Source organism: Rhagoletis zephyria, unplaced genomic scaffold (assembly GCF_001687245.7).
Source record: "Rhagoletis zephyria isolate East Lansing unplaced genomic scaffold, Rhagoletis_zephyria_1.1 Rzeph_scaffold_03118, whole genome shotgun sequence".
Classification (NCBI taxonomy): Eukaryota; Metazoa; Arthropoda; class Insecta; order Diptera; family Tephritidae; genus Rhagoletis; species Rhagoletis zephyria.
In genome coordinates this window covers 1-18,905 of record NW_016160202.1, presented here as the reverse complement: position 1 = coordinate 18,905, position 18,905 = coordinate 1, and the positions used below count along the sequence as shown (strand labels likewise).

The following is an 18,905-nucleotide window of genomic DNA, read 5'->3' as shown; positions in this document are numbered from 1 at the left end:
AGGGCCACCTTAATAAATAGGCTGCTCAGTGTTATAAGTTTAAGCTACTTATTGGCTTTTTTAGTTATAATTTGAACTGTTTTTTCTTTATACGCGACTTTGATTATTCTCGATTTAAAGAGTTGATGCTCAAGCATCAGTTTACTTGCGACCCATTTTGATCTTCATAGAGATCCACCAGTTTCACTATTCTCTCTTTCACTCTCTCTCTCTCTCTCATTTTTAATTCCCTCAACATTAAGCTATTTTTAAAATATCATTTCAAAATATGTTGTTTCGAAAAGATACAAAGGAATTTTCGACACGTTGAATTAGTAGTGTAAACAGCGGCAAATGAGCGATCAGTGCGGACGAGCAACAACATGCTGAAGAGCTGACCAGTCTCGTATGCATTAGCGCTTTCAGTTAGTGGCGAAGAGTGGGCCGAAACTGCAACATAGTGAAAGTTGCCGGTCAAAACGAGCGATAAAAGTGATAAATAATTTGTTTAAAAGAGAATAAATTTATTAAAATTAAGTAATACATATATACAAATAAATATTTAAAACAAAAACAAAAAACCTTAAAATACTAAAAACAAAATTTTTTATGTAATTCGACTCATGAGACTAAGAAATATTAAAAAAGTGTATATGAAAAATTTGTGGGAGCAAGTTTTCGAATTTAATTTAAAATTCACCGGACATTTGTTTACATCGGCATGCGCTTACGTTGATTTTTTTATCAACACACATATATCTGCGCATAAGCCGTACACACAGTGACTCAAACAAGTGTTCACGTTTTAAGAATTTTTTATTTTTATTTTTTTTTTGTAAATACTCACAATGTTTTTCAAGTTAAATTTTTATTTGTTATTTTTTTTTTTTTAACTAACCAAAATCATATAAATCAAAATTTCAAACTTTATACAAAAGTAAGAAAAATACAAAAAATTTGCATCAAAATTTTGAATTTTACAATCTGAATCTTTAAAGCATATATACAGTTTTATAGCCCATAGAATTCAATATCATAAAGTGCAATTTTTAAGCGACTAAAACCTCGCATTGATTCTTAATAAATAGTTTATTTTTGCTGGTGGCTTTTGCGTTTTTATATAAAACCTGAACAATATTTTTATAAAACAATAACAAACAAAAAAATTGCTTTGAAAAACATTATGAATATGTATTTAAAAGCACAAACAGTGAATACTTGTTTGAGTCACTGTATGTCTGTGCGAAATTTTTGGCTTCAGGGACTCTATTTTCGTTTTCATCTAAGCATGAATACGTAAGATTGGGTAAATTATAGAAATAAATTAAAATACGCAAACATCGAACAGGCAAGTGCCATGCCAGCACGTTGCCAAACGATCAGCCAACATTCACTCGCCTTCATACATATTTAAGTATAAACATGCAAATACATACAAAAAGAAATGTAAAAAAAATATAAGGCAACCACACGATCAGCAACAGGCAAGCGAAACGGCAAAGTAGAAAAATTTGGCGAAAAAATTTAATTTGATTTGTTATGAATACCTTAGTACCAGTAAAAAAAAATGTGTAATTAAAAAAATAATCATACAAGCGGCACAGCGGTAGCCGACGATCAAAGCACAACGCCGCGTATGAGTAACTTTTTTGCAGCTTCATTGCTGGCAGGTAGGTGCCTTCAGCTGTGTCTACCTCGGGCTTTTTTGTGTCAAATTAAAAAACAAAAAAAAAGATGAAAGCGCTTTCAATGTTGACATAAAACAAAAACATTTTCAACATCTTAAATTAAAGCAGCAAAACGACAAAAAACGCATAGTTTAGTGATCTAATTACGCGCATGAGTTTAAAAAATTATTAACTAAAAAGTGTAAATAAAACACAGCGAAAATTAATATAAAGGAAAGCTGCATTTCTTTTGACATTGAAAATTTTAAATGACAGCAAGTATTAAAAAAAAATTCTAATTTATTTTTGCCAATTTGTGGTGGGTTTTCTTTTCATAGGATGATCCATATACATTCATATTTGCATTAGATGCTGACACTAAGCGCTTTCTTAATTGAAAATTTGAGTGGTGGAAAATGCGAAAAATTTAGCACGAGCTTCTTTTGTGATCAAAAAGTATTTATAGCATTAAATCGCTATACTCTGCCGGCAATTATGGCAATAAGGTGACAGGGGGTGAATAAATTTTTTGTGCAAATGAAATCGTACATCCATTAGGGAGATGGTAATATCCTTCATCTCACCTTTGCTTCAAAAAGAATAAGAAGAGTTTCTCACGTGAGGCCTTGTAACAACGTAACATAGTGATGCCTGTAACTGCATCCAATTATACATTTGAGAGTTTTTTAAATAATTCATGATTTAGGTCTACCTTTTAACCAAAGATATGTATCGAGTACATATACCATTCGGCATTTTCCATCTCTATTAAAGCTGCTATAAATAGACCCCGTGAGGCGTTTCAATGGTTCGAAAGAAGGGCAAAAATTTTCGAGCGAATCTTGCGGTATACATGGTACTGTACCGTACTGGTAAAAATTCAGTGACAGCCATTGAAAAAATTGAATTTCGTGTGCTGATTAGGCTTCCTTTTTTATGCATAAAAAATCGCTTACCGATACCGAAATCAAGGAAAGGCCGATAAAGTCATGGCCACAGTTTTTTGAGATGCACGCGGTGTCAGTCACGTCGATTATCTTGAAAAGGGCAAAGCAATAACTGGCAAATTTTATTCGGAGATTTTTTACGGATTCGATTTGAAGCAGAAACGACCACATTTGGCCAAGAAAAAAGTGATATTCCAGCAAGGCATTGCGCTGGTACACAAGTGTGTAGTCAGGGCCGAAAAAATCCATCAATTGGGCTGCGAATCAACTATGTGTGTTTATGTTTTCCCCAGACTTAGTCCCCAGTGATTATTTCCTGTTTACAAAACCAAAGAAATGGTTAAGCGGCAGAAGATTCGGGTCGAGTGAGGTCATCACTGAAACAAATACTTATTTTGAGGACCTTGGGAAACCTATTATTTGGCAGGAATTAAAAAACTGGTAAAACGCTGGACCAAGTATATCGAAATAAAACGCTTTTTTGCCAACAACAAACAATATATTTTATTCAAAAATTCATTGACTTTTCAAATTGCCCTCGCTCATTCATTTGAGGAATACGTGTAGTGTAGCAATTGCAATAAAAATCTATCAGATAAAAAAGTCCCGTAGAAGTTTTTTGATCTCAAAGCAAGTAGTGCATAATGTTTGGTTTGGTAAAATGGAAGCAACTCATTGTTATTTCGATTTTCTTCTCAGATGAGTATCTTTAAAACCAATCAGTCTAATTTTGAACCATAAGTAATTTATAGAAGTTCCTGCATAACCAAAAAGTGATTTAGATTCGCATACATAAGTTCCCATTCTATTCAAGCAAGTTCGAAGATTCATTAAAGCGTTAAGCTCTCAGAGCCGTGGCGAGGTTAAGTTTTCGGGCAATATTGAAAAAATTCAAAAATCTCTGCATAAAGATTGCCTTCACGATCACTTTTTTATATCCAAGATCAGACCAAGATAGGTAACGAAAAAACTCACAGCAATTTAAAATAAAAGGAAGCCGACTGTTTTGGAATCTATAAACTAAGAAGAACAATGAATTACGACACTTTATTATGCAAACATTTTCAAAAATGTTTCAGGGAAGATCAGTGGTGAAAATATTTAGAAATGAGATTTCTAATGTTATTCATGATACCATTCGATTAGTAGCAATATTGATGGAAATTACTAAATATTTTACACTTTTAGAAAACCTTAAATTTTTCATTAAGAAAATTAAAAGCAAAAAATTTATTCGAAACCGTAAAAGTTATTTGGCGTCAACTGAAACCTTCAAAGCAGCATCCATATAGAGCGGATTTTGCCTTTTCGGATTATTGCTCATTGCCTTCAAATACTGATGGTGAGAAAGCGAAAACCACCTATGGGTTTTTTTTCTTTTTTCGTTTGATCGTAAACCTAAAATCTATGTATAAAACGTTTGAGAAATTTATTAAGACTTAAGGGGAATACATATGGGTCAATCTATGTATAGCAAACCGAAAAATGGTTGGAGTCGACCAATACTTTGAATCGACCATTCTTGATATGCATGAATTTTAGTCGGAACTTTTCTATTATCAAAAAACGAATCCCTTCCAGAAAAAAATGTATTTATTTTTTTTCAAAAGTTATGCAAAAATATTTTCCCAATTTCCGGGATTTCGGAAGTTTATTTTTTTGAATATATCAAAAGCTAACATAGTTACAAAAATGTTTCTGGTTTCGTTACAAAGGCGATTTTATATAAAGAAAAAATATATAAAAAAATTAAAAAAATTTAGAAATTTACAGAATTTTTAAATAAAAACAATTTTTGGCAAAAGCGTTCTTAGGGTAAAAACATAGTGAAGCCGCGAGCAAAGCAAAAAGCTGGCATCGAGCAAAGCTCCAATTACAAACGTGTATGTATGCTTTGCTCTTCACTATGTGTTCTCCCATTGTAACATATGCGTTTGAAATGGGCGCTTTGCTCGATGCTCTTTGCTCGTCGCTCCACTATGTTTTGACCCTACTACACAACCTCCAACTGATCTTAAAATATCCTGAAATTTTGATTTTTTTTTTTTTAATTTCACAAAATAAAAAATTCCAAATTCTAGCCGTCGGTTTCAGCAGCAATTTAAATGAAAAATTATTTTTTTTTTGTTAATTATCATATACGGTTCAAAAAATTAAAATCATTTTTTACTTAAATTGCTTTCGTGAAATTAGCTGTAAATAAAGTTGTTAAATAATTTTTATTTAGTTTAAGTTTATTTTTAATTTAGAGTTTGCAATAAACTTTTTTTAAAAGCCTAAAGCTTAATATCTTGAAAAAAACATCTTGAAAATTTCTAGATTTTTAAATCTATAGAGGTATGGTGTAAAAAAAATTTGGGCCAACAATTTTTATAAGTGCTTACTTATACGATTTTTTAAATTTCGAAATAATTACTTAATTTTATTTTTCAGTTTTTTCTAATATATTTTATACATCGTTAGCTGAGTGCAATGTCATCTCGGCTGCCGCTAAATTTACTTTATATTGAGGTAGGGTCTTTTCGAATCGGCATCCGAGTTAAGGCGAGCTTCCACTCAGTTGACGATATACATATAATTGAAAAACAAATATTCGCAAATTACCGCAACAGATATGTGACTCGGCATTTTTGGCGAAAATGGTGTTTCTTAAGCCATTTCGATGAAAGCGATTCGCAGTTACTGGCTGTTTGTGGACTTGAAAAAAAGAAAAAGAATTACCTCAAAGCGTAAGACAGCGCCAAACTTATTTAAATAACAGTTCAAGAAAATTAGGATGACAGGAGAATAACCGTTGATTTTTGTTCATTTATTAAACAGAACATGTGTATAAGTCATAAGTATGTATGTATTTCTGTTGAAAATACATATTTTACTTGCTTGTGATCGTCGGGCATCGCGATGTGGAATTTGCTCGTTAGTCGCTGTCTGCTGATTGCTGATCAACAATCGCTTGGAGAAATTTGTTCATATATATACATGGAAAATAAAAACAAAGCACCAATCGAAAACAAAACTATTTCTGAAATGGAAAAGCCGAGCGGCAACTTGTAAGCGCATGTAATAAAAATTCCATACTTAAACGTAAAAATTGTAAAAACAAAAATTTTCAAGAAAACTAACAAAAAAAAATGCCTTTAATGAGTGATTACAAACTGTGAAAACAAAATAAAAAGAAAATATAACTAGAAGCTATACAGCTTACAAATCAATAAAATAGTTTGCATTTATTCATGCGTTAATTTTCAGATTCCTGAAACACATCGATTAGAAAAACAATAGAGTCCTTCAAAAGCAATATGAGTAAAGAAAAGTGTACAATTTTACAGCTAAAATATTAATGAAAACAAAATTAACTTAATACTACGTGTTCTTACTCGTAACAAAAATTAGGAGCTTTTACGCGCTAAAAATTGTTCATTCATACATATGTACATATTTCAGTTGATATGCATTCGTACTAACCAGGCAGCACTGTTGCGTCACTGTGTGAAATAAGCATACTATTTATTTGTTTACATATTTATTTATTTTTGCTACAGCCAAAAATTTCAACAAAAAAACGACTGTAGACTACACAATACCGGCGTTGGTTAATAAACAAATCTACAAACATACATATAAAGTCAGACATACATTCAAGTCTGTGCTTCACCTACATATACATACATATATACATGTGCCTGCGCCAATAGGATATATAAATTTGTGCATTTATTGACCGCAAGTACATTTTCCATTCTCGATCGGTTCACCTGCTGCGTACATAAAACATTCAATTTATTCACTCATTTCGGTTTGTGAATTTCACTTGCGGTTTATCGTCGTTGTGGTTTGTTGTTGTGGTTGCTATTTTGATATTACATTGCTCACATAAATTTAGCGGTAATGACAACACGCGGTATTCGTCGCAAGAAATCGACTTTGACAGAATTAAAAATTGCTGTCGTTGGAGCGCCGAGCGTTGGCAAGAGCGGTATGTTGAGATGCATCTAATACTAATTTTATTAACTCATTTTTTTTATTCATTGACATACATAAGNTCGTTGGAGCGCCGAGCGTTGGCAAGAGCGGTATGTTGAGATGCATCTAAAACTAATTTTATTAACTCATATTTTTTATTCATAAACATAAATAGGTATGTATGGACTAAATACAAATCTAAATTTGCACATAAATTGGGCATATCCGAATGGCTATACGAACCATAAATCGGTGAATCCCAGGGTTAGGCGGGTTAAGGTGACTTGAGGTGAATTGAGAAGAGTAGAGGCGAGTTGAGTTGATTAAATATAGATTAGTTTATGGAAACTGAGGTGAGTTGAAGTGAGGTGATGTGGGGTGAGTCCATTGTAATTTAAAAGTATTAAAACTAGTTTCTTAAGGTTGAAAAGATTGGATTAGATTACATTAGATTATTATTTCAAGGAGAAAGTATGTCGCCTGTTTACCGCAATCAACGACGATCTTTTACAATGAACCTTAATTTTGTTATAGGCCTTCTTCGATCCGCGTGTCGCTATCAAGCTTCTAGGTGCGGTAATCCCAGAAAGCAAAATATCGGCTAAGTAAAGGCTTTACAGTGACACATATTGTGCTCTGCTGTTTCTCGTTCGTCATGAGAGAACATCCACTCGTTCCCAAAAACAACATCCAAATCTGACAAGTGTTTTTTACCGCACAGCCATTAAGAAAACCTGTAAGGTGAAAGAGTACTTTGGTTCTCATTCTTGAAATACCCGACATTACGGCTTTTATCTGTGTGTTAGGCTTTTTGTGTCATCCAGGCCCGCCGTTGAAGGAGTTTCGAGCCAGAAATAAGATAAACACGGTTTCTCGAAGATATTAGTATTAAAATGTTATAGAGGGTGAGAATCGCCGCATTTCTATCAGAGTGTTTGTATGTACGTTTGTATATTAGGTTAAAATTTATGCCCCCTGCCAATAGCAATTATAATATCTACGCTGTCTTTACTTACTGCCGTCCCTAAATTGGAGCGCTAAGCGTTGCGTTATCCATTGTCGACGAGTGTCAGCGCGCGCTATCCCCAAATCAACGCGTCGTAATTTTTGACGTTTTCTCAGATCCTCTCGTTTTTATTCTCGTTTCCTCTTTCACTTTTTTGTCCTTTCTCTTTCTTTCCGTCTTCCGCATCCAACTTCAACACGTAACGCCCTGTCAAAAATGAAAATTCCATTTGCTCGGCGTTAGCGCCGCGTTATTGTGGGATGCTTCATACAAATTGTATGGGCATGAGGATTTTTGACAGTTGTTTGGCGCTTGACGCGCCAATTTAGGGATGGCAGTTAGGTGCGTAATTTGACGTGATGCCCAATTAGTTTTGAAAATTGTTACGACAATATGCCAAAAGCTGTTTACACTTCCTTAATAACATGACAAAGCGACAATGATTTAGGATTTTGCAAGTACTCTAAAATTGTTTATTTATTTTGGGAAAATTTGCAAATTAGCGTATTTAGCAATAGCAATGTATGTAAATATTTTCAATTATTTATGACTGCCCAAAAGCAAGAGCATCTTATGAGACGAATGAAAATGCGCACACTTGGCAAATGTTCGAGTATATGTACATTAGGGTGGTTCCAAAATGCATGTAAGAAAAGTAAAGGTGGAATTTCGATGCCTTCAGCGCCAAGGTTGGTTCTAGATCGAAAAACTATAATCCTATTTTTTTGTTTTGATATAAAAAAATATTTAGAGGTCGCTCAAAAGTTTGCATGTATTTTATATGAGGAAAAAACTTTTCGTAAGAATGGTATAGAATTCTCGCAAATTAATATTTTTCCCAATAATAATACCCAATTGTTTTTCTAATAATTTTTTTACAGCAACTAAATCTTATAGGTCCCCAGAAAAATCAATGAGGGGACCAATAAACAATATTTAGTATAAGAAAATGGTTAAGTAAAAAAGGGGTATTATTACTGGGTATCTCCTGAGGAGAGCCTGAGTTTCACTTTGAGCGCTTTGAGCGACTAAATATTTTTTTATAACAAAACAAAAAATAGGGCTATATTTTTTCCCTGACTTCCGACTTTACTTTTTTTTTGGATCGCCCTATACACCTCTAACACAAATTCATATAGGATACGCCATGCTAGCTATTTATCAAGTACTTTGTGGGGAGGAGTCTTCCTCCATCAGTCAAAGCATTTTCGTTCTAAAGAAATTCTGCAATAAAAACGTGGCCGGGAAATAGACAAATTTTTCTCAAAAAAAAAATCTATTTTTCGATAGTCATCCTGTCCATTGTAAACATGTTCGTGCCACAAATTCTTTGATTTTATACATATCTCGACATCTAACAACAATTCCAAATGCATTTCATTTCCCTGTTGCATTATATGTACATATGTATGTATGTAAGTAGTTCCTCATGAAACCACAATTAGCCTAAATAACAGGCAATGCAAGAAAATGTTTACAGTATTTCTGCTACTCTTGGTGCGCACAACTGCAAATGTTCTCAATTTCACACAAAATATGTAGTTTGCCTCATTCAAATTGCGTTTACTTAGTACAAACTCTTTATCCCCCTCCCCACCCCTCATGTGTGTGTATGTATGTAGGTAGTAGGGTGAAATTAAAGAGTTACCCATTCAAACAAATTTGCCAGCAGGCGTTCATCATTGCTTGTCGCTGTAAGCTGATGTGGGTGGGTGTGCTACTCAAATCAAGTGGACAAAATGTCATTTGCATAAAAGCACCAATACATGCAATTGCTTGAACTGCCGAAGTGTAAGTACACACACCGCGTCGCACGCACAGTGGCATGGCCGCAAGCAAAGCATTGCCGCATGCACACTCACTCGCTAGAAGAACTCATGTGTTCGGGGCAAAAACCTGTACAAATTTTCATGTTACACTACGTTTCTATGATTCTTTGGTAGTACACTTTTTTCCCCTACATCCATTTTTGCTTTTGCTTTTGCTTCTGCCTCTGGTTGCCATGTTGATTTTGTGTTACCTTTATGCTACTTTGCCATGCAACTATCTCTCTGTTATGTGTTTGCTATTCGAGCTTATAAACTTACATCGCAGGAAATTTGCGTGCAAATGTAAGTTCAAGCGCCCTGTAATATGCAACACAAGCGTACTGCTGCTGGCTTTGCTGCTCTCATCTGGCTGTATGTCAGAGTATGTTGTACTAAATATGTCCGTCCGTCTTTTGTGTGAGCCAAACACGCAACATTAAGGTGCAATTCAGCGGCAGTAACACTTTGTAACGGACAGCAAGCATATTAGATCGTTCTTTTGTATGTATGTATGTATGTATGTATGTGAAATTAATTTGCATGCACTTATGTATGTTTGTGCGCAATTCGCCTGTAGCGTTTCTCCCCTGGCTGTGCTGCATAAATTGAAAACGGAAGTCCTTTTTTAGGTTGCGAGTTTAACAACCTCGTTGTAGCTGGCGTCGCTGCTGGCTGAACAATAGCAGCTGTTTTTCAGAAATGAAAGAAAGGCTTTCGCTTTTACGTAAACACACCCAAACCAATGCATACCCAATAGGAAAAAAATTGCAAAGCTTTTAAAATGTGCTTCTCTAGCACGGTTTTGGCTGTATGATGTCTGCGCATTATAAATATTAAAGAAAAATTAATTTGTGGTACTAGAGCAACAGAAGCCAAAACAAAAAATTTTAGAATTTTTGTCCGCCTGTGATGTATTGCTAGAGGGCGCACTTAAAATATTAAAAAAAGGAAATATTTAGAGAGCTGCCACCTGTTTGAAAATTTCAGTTTAAGTTACTTGATAAGATAAGGTAAATATTGCCATATGGCTATCAAAATAAAGAGGTTTAAAAACGCTTACAGCCAAAAATATTTTTGTGGAAGGTTGCCGCCTGTCTGAAAATTTTAGTTTAATTTAATTGGTAATATAAATTAAATATTGCAATGTGGGTAAGAAACTAAAGGGGTTTATGAAAGTCTGCGGCCGAAAATATTTTTGAAGCGGGTCGCCACCTGTTTGAAAAATTGTATATTACTACTAGGTATATTTTCTTTTTTTACATAACTCAAGAGGCTTATTCAGATATTTAATGTGTTGTAAATTCTATTACTACCTGAAGGTAATCCATGTGAAGTTAGGAAAAGCGCTGTGTGGTGAAAACAAGTTTCCGCAGACAGCTCATGTCCACTCCAGAGAGTTTCTCGGGAGACGTTTAAACCTTAATATAGCAAAAACCGCTTAGCTGAGAGTGATAATTCCAATTCATCGTTCTTCTAATAGCTGTGACAGTAGAGGTCCGTGACGATATTAAGCCGCAACGCATGTTTTCTTAAAGAACAGTATCCTAACAGTACACCAATCAGAATCGAGAGTTGGTGCAGAAGTCGCAACTAAGCCAGAAAGATTTTGCAACTTTTCATGTCAGGGTTTTCTCCAGCATTTGCTGATTCGAATAAAATTTCATCTATCCAAGTTGCCACATAAACTCCTATGACCTACCTGTAGGGAATTTTATGTCGCATGTTCTGAGACCCAAAGAAACTTGATTCAGATGTAATTCGAGGCGATTGAAAGAGATGTCAAGTACTCCTCGATCAGTTTCCAACGCATCATGCTCGACCCCAGAGCTCTGAGTTCCGTTTCGCTATCAGAGTCGATATTTATCCTTCTAATCGGTAATCCAACAGCCAACAGTTCTGACGTCTAGCTTCGATACACCAGTGAAAATATTTATTGGATCTGTTCTCTTCTGGAGCTGAAATTCTCCCGTTTATCCCTTAAAAGGATATGTGTATAGAAGAATTCGTTCGAAGGCAACCTCAGAACGCACCGATCCATTTCTTCCGGTATGAAGTCAAAGTTGCCGAGTGCTCGTATGCCAGGTGGAAGGAAAAACCAGAGCTTCTTAGCCTCATGGTGGAGTGAACGCGGCAACTTAGTCCGCAATGTCAAAAGAGTACGACGCTGAGCATACCGTTAAGGGCTATATTAGGCGTGGTGTGGAGTGCTCCGCAGACACCTACAAACGAGGACGCACAAGCTTCTTATCCAGAGTTGGCTTTTTTGGTGAATTCTGCCAGACTACGACCCCATATTATGTCCTAAGATCCCGACGCTATCAAAGAGCACAAGTGAAACGCCACCTATCGAGGAAAGTTTGGCCAATGATCTTTCCAGTATTAGTAGCTAGCAGACCAGTTCGTGACCAAGTTTATATAATAAACCAAAAGCTTTTCTCAGACCATGAGTGCCCTTTATTCTTAATAAAAACAAATTGTATTACTCCAGCCAATTCCTACTGGGCGCACGCATATTTTTTAATGCTAGTGTGCGCCGAGTCTTCCAGCGTTTATGTGGGTGGTTGCTTAAGCTGTTTTCCATTTGTTTGACAGTTTTTCGTTTGACAATGTATGTACATATGTATATACATGATTTTATAATGAAGTCAAGCAGTGAAATTCAACATTTCGTTTTTGTTTACTGGACTCAATTTGCTGCTTTTCGTTTCGTTAATGTTACATTTCGCTTTTTTTTGTGCTTCTCACTCATTGACCCGAATTCATCGCTGGCACCTTTGTTTGTTATTTTTGAGGGAAAATTGCTCCCTTTGGTGATTTGTTTTTTGCGCCCACAGGCAGGTGAACTGTTAGTGGGCGTTTGCGCGTTTTATTGCTCTTTTAATTTACATTAAATTCACATGATTTTCTTTTTTGGTATTTGAGGTAATATATATCATGTCGTAGTATTTATTGCATATTTCATAGCAAACACTAATTAATGGAGTTTTAACAGTTTATAATTTTCTTTCTTTCCCCCCTTTCAGCTCTGATTGTGCGTTTCCTAACCAAACGTTATATTGGCGAATATGATCATCAAACAGGTACTTAAGTGACGAATTTAAAGCACTTCTGTGTTTTGTTATACTAGCTCATTATGGGCGAACATAATTAATAATACCAATTTATTCTAGACAAATATTTGAGTACTGATTTAAGAATTCATGTCTCTAAAGCGAATATTTCTCGGGCGGACATTTTTTTCTTTGAACTTTTAGATTTTATTATTTTAAAAAGACAAATATTCATGCATTTCTTAATTTCCCTTAGTTTTTAGAAACTTTTATGTATTTTTTTTTGTTTCTTTTTTCATTCAATTATTTTCTTGCTCAATTTAGTTTTCTTTTAATATTTAGATTTTATTAATTTAAAAAAATTATAATATTTTTTAATTTTATTTTTTCGGAACTTATTTCAATTGTTTATTAAATTTTTTTCTTTTTTGGTTCATTTTTCTTTTGACTTTAGATTTTACTTTTTAAAATAGAAAAATATTTTTTTTAATTTCGTTTAATTTTTAGAAACTTATTTTGTTTTTTTCCATTTTGTAAAGAATTTTTTTTCTTTTTGAATTTAATTATCCTTTAATTTTCAGATTTTATTCATTCAAAAAATATATATATTTTTTATTACATTTCATTTTAAGGATCTTGTTTTAGTTTTTTATTTGATTTTTTTTTTTTGTTTTTTCAATTCAATTTTCTTTTAATTTTTGTTTTTTATCACTTTTTAATTTTATTTTATTTCTTCTTTTTTGATATTTTTTTTTATAATTTTTAAGTTTAGATTTTGTTGCTTTAATTTCATTTAATTTGCTTTTTTTTATTTAATTTATTTTTTTTACTCGTTTTTATTGTTTTTAAAAGAAATATAAATGTGTGCCTTTTTTCACGACTATTTTTTTCACTCCCACCTCGATCTTTTGTGAAAAATACCCAAAAAAAATCTCTGAAAATTGTAGGCCTTAATTTTAATATTACCAGCGAGGTAGTACGGTTCACTAAACCCAATTTTTTCATGAAATTCTCGTTTTTTTTGCCCCTATCTCGTAACTAACAAGAGCCACAGAAAAAATTTAAATTACAAACTTATAGTAATTTCAATATCCCATGAAAATTCCACACTATCTCAAGAAATATCGATGTTAGCGATTTGGTGTTCTTGAACTTTTTTGCAGGAAATTGAATTTACTACAAGTTTGTCATTTCCATTTTTCTGTAGATCTTGTTATTTAGGAGATAGGGAAAAAACGAGAAGGTATTTCCCACAAAATTTCAAGCTAGTAGTGGGGAAAATTAGTCGCGAAGAAAGCACCCTAACAAATATACATATATTTTACAGGGCAATTCTAACAGCGGTCTTACAACTCCTCACAGCCTTTCGAATGGCAAAAGTCTTTCATAAGACCATTTTGTCTTCTACTAACTATCTTGATCAATGAATCCATCCTTACTTACTCGTACATATATTTTCTAAAGAGATTTTAAAAATGTGAATCAACACCGTAACATTTTCGCGTAATGTATTTTAACGACGTTCGAGACAAGCGTGCATCGATCAATTTTTTGCCGCTTTTTGTTATGAAGCACCTGCGTTGAATATTTCATCAGGTAATTTTGTTACCTGATTATGTGATGGAAAGCATCCCAAAAATTCATGAATATTATTCCAAAAAGTAAAACACGAAGAAATTAGAAAAGCATCTCTTTTAAAAAATGCTTACAAATTGAAAACTGGTTTTCTGCTCAAAATAATATCAGGCAAAATGCGTACCTACGCTCTTACGCCTTTTTTAAGGTCATTTAGGTCAGCTTTGAACAGCTGGAAGTTATAAACTGCTCTTACACAAAATTTCATTAAATTGCAGCACGAATCTTGCATTTGTTGGTCCGCTTATAAACTGCTTCGCAATAAATCTAAAAATATGATTATACATGTATATTAGCACAGATCGATAAAATAAAAAGTTACAAGCGCATTTCCAAATACATTAAAGCAAAAATTTCGTTTTTTAATTTTTTTTCGGCACACATTCATAAAAAAAAATAAATAAATATTTGGCGCATGGCTAAATTTTTGTTGACTGTTTGGCTATGGTTCTCCTCCAATTTCTGATGTGCGTGCTGCGTCCTAATGTCTTAACGAAAGTGGAGGGACCCCAGGTGCACAAATTGTTCTCTCAATATAAATCGACAGAAAAATTTCCACCTTCAGCATGCTTATACATATTTCAGTTTTAAGGAATAATTTGCTCTGTTTAATATATCGAGTCTTAATTTATATTATTTATAAAAAAACCGAATTCCACAAAGTAAACACAAAGCCATGCATAAATAAGGTACATCAATGGAATTCATAAAAAATTCTGATCCATAGAGAAAATTTCCCATTTCAAATTATTTTATTTTTTTATAGATAAATTTTGTTTACTCTACTGGGCTGTGAGTCCCGTCAGATTCGCGCTATCTTCATGAAATATCAGCAAGAGAAATTGATTTTAAATACAACTAAGCGCCAAGCATTCATTAAAGCACAAGCGATGTAAAAAATTCAATTATTGAAAATAAATTTTTGAGAGAGCTATTAAAGAATTCCAGAGAGACTTGCATGCTAACATACATGCAATTACCTACATATACATACATGTGTAATGAATATATGAGTTTGTAAAAAAAAAGGTATTACAATAACAACTATGTATATATTTCTCTACCCTGACCTAAATTCCAGTTAATTGCAGCACTTACTTATTTACCACTTTTGTAAAAGGATACTTCTATAAATTCGTGCCATTACAATGCACTGGAAAATGGAAAAAAAAACACTCAATAATTACTTCACAATGACAGGAAAAATATTTGACGAAGTAAATCTGTATGTGTGGCTAAAAAAAAAAAACTAATAGAATATTTCAATGTATTAAAACGCACGTAGTACACTTGTGTATAAATGACACACAAAAGAAACGAAACACCGCACTTGCGTGCTTTCTATAGAAATTTAATCACACCAATTTTTTAGTTGTAGATTTTCTATTTTTTTTTATTATGCGAGTTTAAAGCGCTGCAGTAAAGCAAATAAAAACTCATAAACCACAACTGAAAATGTATTTTATTACAACCCAGGTGAATTCGACCAAGGTCATCAAGTTTGATATTCAGGGCATTTCTATAACATTATGACGGATAATAGCTTATTTATGTATTAAGTCGTTCATAGAACATAGTAAGAGAATTTTCAAATAAATATACATATATACATACATATCGTTATCGGTCCTCAGTTCAGGTTCAATTTTTGAAACTACACTAAATAGAGTAGTGAAATGCAGTCCCCGATCACGGTGTAGTCGATCAGCACTAAGCTCGAACTTCACATAAAATTCACGGCAATAGAAGCATTCGTATATAGTTTGCTCTTTTTGCAAGAGCAATGCCTGATCTTGGCTGTCTTCAGATATGTTAACGTTTACCACAGGAATTTACCCCTCCATATCAGTGCCATGTCTAATTGACTTCTAAGAAAATTGATAGATACGTCATATCTATAGCACGCCATTTCAAAGTGATATTGTGTGCCACTTATGTTTATTTATTTATTTTTAAGAATTCTCAATTAAAATATAGTTCTTTCTCTAACAAAACCCATATAAACCCAAGTTTAACTATTTGTAGAATACTACAAAAAAGTGCAACAAATTTTCATATAAATTTCAAACTTTTTTCTCGGAAGTGTTAGAATTTTTCTGGATACACAGTTTTATAGCCCAATCAATTTTATTCTGATAATGTGCAAGTTTCAAGTGGCTAAAGGTAACCGTTGATTTTTTACAATTTTTTTCGCCAAAGGTGTTGCGGTTTTCTTCCATACACAAATAAATTGAGTTTATTCATTATATGGAAGCCAATGCGACAAAAAAAAATTCTAAAAAATTAACGGTAATTAGTAGCCACTAAAATTGCAGGGGCTAAAAAACTTTGTACTCAAAAAAATTCTAACACTTCCGAGAAAAAAGTTTGAAATTTAGGTGAAATTTTGTTGCACTTTTTTGAAGTTTTCTACAAATTGTTAAACTTGGGTATATATGGGGTTTGTCTGAGAATGAACTAAATTTTAATTGAAAATTCTTAAAAATTAATAAATAAATATAAGTGGCACACAATATCACTTTGAAATGGCGTGCTATAGATATGACCGAGACTGTATATATGTGTACTAGACTCCAGACTTTCCAGTTCATACACTCTTGAAGCAGAAATATGTCAAAGTGTATGAACTGAAGGTGGACAGGGTAATATGCTTGGCGTCTATACCAGTAGCAAAAATTGTTTATACCGGATTTTAGCTAGCATACCATATTGTGTTAAAATTACGTGGGCTACAAAACTGCATGCTCAAAACCATTCTATAAAATCTTATAAATAAATTTAAAGTTTTGATTAGCAGTTTTTAAAATTCGTCGAATTTTATAAATGTTCTACAGAGTTGGAAATTTTGATTTACTTGTTCTTTTTTTTTGAGATAGTAGGTTATATTTAAAAAAAAAAAAATTATAAACATTTTTTAAACAAAGAAAACGAACTTTTAAGTTAAAAAAAGTTTTAACGTTTTTCTCTCTTTGTTTTGTTTTAAATAAAACTGTATTAAAAAGGAAGTTGTATGTCCGGATTCGATGCTTTAGAAATGTCCCGATTTTCGGCCACAGCTTCCATAGTCTCGACGTTTTAGGAATTATCTCTATGATTGCAGATATTATAATTTGAGATGCTAGTCGCTAGGAGACGGTATTTTAACTTGTTCAGCTAAAAGTAGTAAATCTACTCCATTTTCCTTAAAATTTCCATATCTATGGAAAAACTACGCTCATAGCAATGTATACGGATATCTTAAACGTTGTTCAATTTCGATAAAATTTGGTTTTAATATTGGTTTCATCAAGAACATCAAAGAATCAAGTGAAATACTAGTTTTGAAATATTTATAACTCCATAAGTATCGTGCATAAACTCCACAGTATCCTGTCTCTGTGCATTCAACCCAGATTTTCTAAGTTTCACACTAAGTTTGCGTGCTTTCATTCTAAATTCTCCTCCACTTTAAGGCGAAAAAATTTAATTTACATTTACATATGTACATACATAGATATTTACCTCATGCACTCACATACATATAACATTGTAAAAGCATTTTTATGTTTATTTGTATTGCAGAAAATCGATACAAACACGAAGCGATGGTGGATGGGGAGCCGGTGCTTTTTGAAATACTAGACACATGCCCCAAGGTAAGTGAATTATTCTGACAATGCGTGCTCACACACAAACATATGTAAATATGTATGTATGTACACACAACCGTTGGCAGACTGCCGCCAGAGCAAGGACGGCAAGGATGGCAAGGACATTGTTTGTGTGTTAAGTGAATTCAATTCATGTGTATAGTTGGCTCACTCACTTGCATGTATGCATAGGTATGCGTGTGTGTGTGTGTGTGTGTATGTGTGTGATAGGTGAAATCACTCCTGTTGCATGTTGACAACTGTAAATGTGAAGCAGAACTCTGCAAACACAAAAAAAAAACACATACAGATATATGTATGTGCGCCTATTCGGAGGCTCCTTCTGCAAAAGTAACTGTGTAGTCGACAGAAAGTTTTTTATGTGCCAAAGTCTGAGAGAGTGCACGCGTTGCAGCAATGTGTGTCAGTAGTGCGTTGTTGAAATAATAACTCAATTTTCCATTATCCGCTAGCAAAGAGGAGTGCCAATCTCACCCAGTCTAGCAGCTGTGGCAGTGCGACTGTCTCCATGCGCACTATGTATTATCCTTTCCTTTCTTTACTCATGTATATTTTTATTTTTCTATTTTACTTTCATATTCACACTGGCTGATGTCACCTTTCACTGCACAACAACAACAACAACAACAACGAATCACGCTGTTGTAATGTGTCATTGGTGGTGTCATTATGCGTTCCTGCTGAACAACCAAACAACCATCATCACCACCACCACCACCCACTACTCTGCAGGCCGATGACGAATTCCCTAATGCCGCCGAATTACTGCAATGGGCTGATGGCCTGCTACTCGTTTACTCCATCACCGATCGCTGCTCTTTCAATTATATAAGACGCGCCAAATCTGACCTACAATCCGATTCGCCCGTTCAGCTGGTGGCCAATAAAGTCGATATGGTACATTTGCGTCAGGTGAGCCGCGACGAGGGTGAAATTCTAGCCAAAGACTTTGAATGTAAATTCAGCGAAGTATCAGCGGCGGATCATGTCGATCAGGTGGCCGAAGTCTTTCACGAACTGTGCAAGGAAGTGCTGGCGTCGAAGCGAAAATCGAAACAGAGTCTATTGGAGCGTATGCTGGGCGGTGCGCGACCCTATAGTCGGGGGAAGAGTGACAGTAATTTGCCGAAAGACTGATGAATATACATACGTATATGGCAGAAGTGTTGAAACGGTGGGCTAGATGTGGACAGAGAGCTG

General features: G+C 34.0%; 1 protein-coding gene across 3 annotated transcripts; it reads left to right on the top strand.

Moving 5' to 3' along the window:
• The first annotated feature begins 421 nt into the window (after positions 1 to 421).
• Positions 422 to 18,851, top strand: LOC108368432 (ras-related and estrogen-regulated growth inhibitor-like). 3 transcript variants are annotated; one of them, XM_017623279.1, is made up of 6 exons: positions 422 to 471; positions 1,267 to 1,275; positions 6,166 to 6,569; positions 12,394 to 12,450; positions 17,617 to 17,690; positions 18,438 to 18,851. In XM_017623279.1, exons 3-6 carry the CDS (start codon positions 6,482 to 6,484, stop codon positions 18,840 to 18,842), a joined length of 624 nt encoding a protein of 207 aa, XP_017478768.1. In that variant the 5' UTR covers positions 422 to 471; positions 1,267 to 1,275; positions 6,166 to 6,481; the 3' UTR covers positions 18,843 to 18,851. The 3 variants fall into 3 exon arrangements, with proteins under 3 accessions (XP_017478768.1, XP_017478767.1, XP_017478769.1); XM_017623278.1 differs by lacking the exon at positions 1,267 to 1,275 and having other exon boundaries at positions 429 to 516; positions 6,136 to 6,569; XM_017623280.1 differs by lacking the exons at positions 422 to 471; positions 1,267 to 1,275; positions 6,166 to 6,569 and adding an exon at positions 6,644 to 6,666.
• Positions 18,852 to 18,905: the final 54 nt, after the last annotated feature.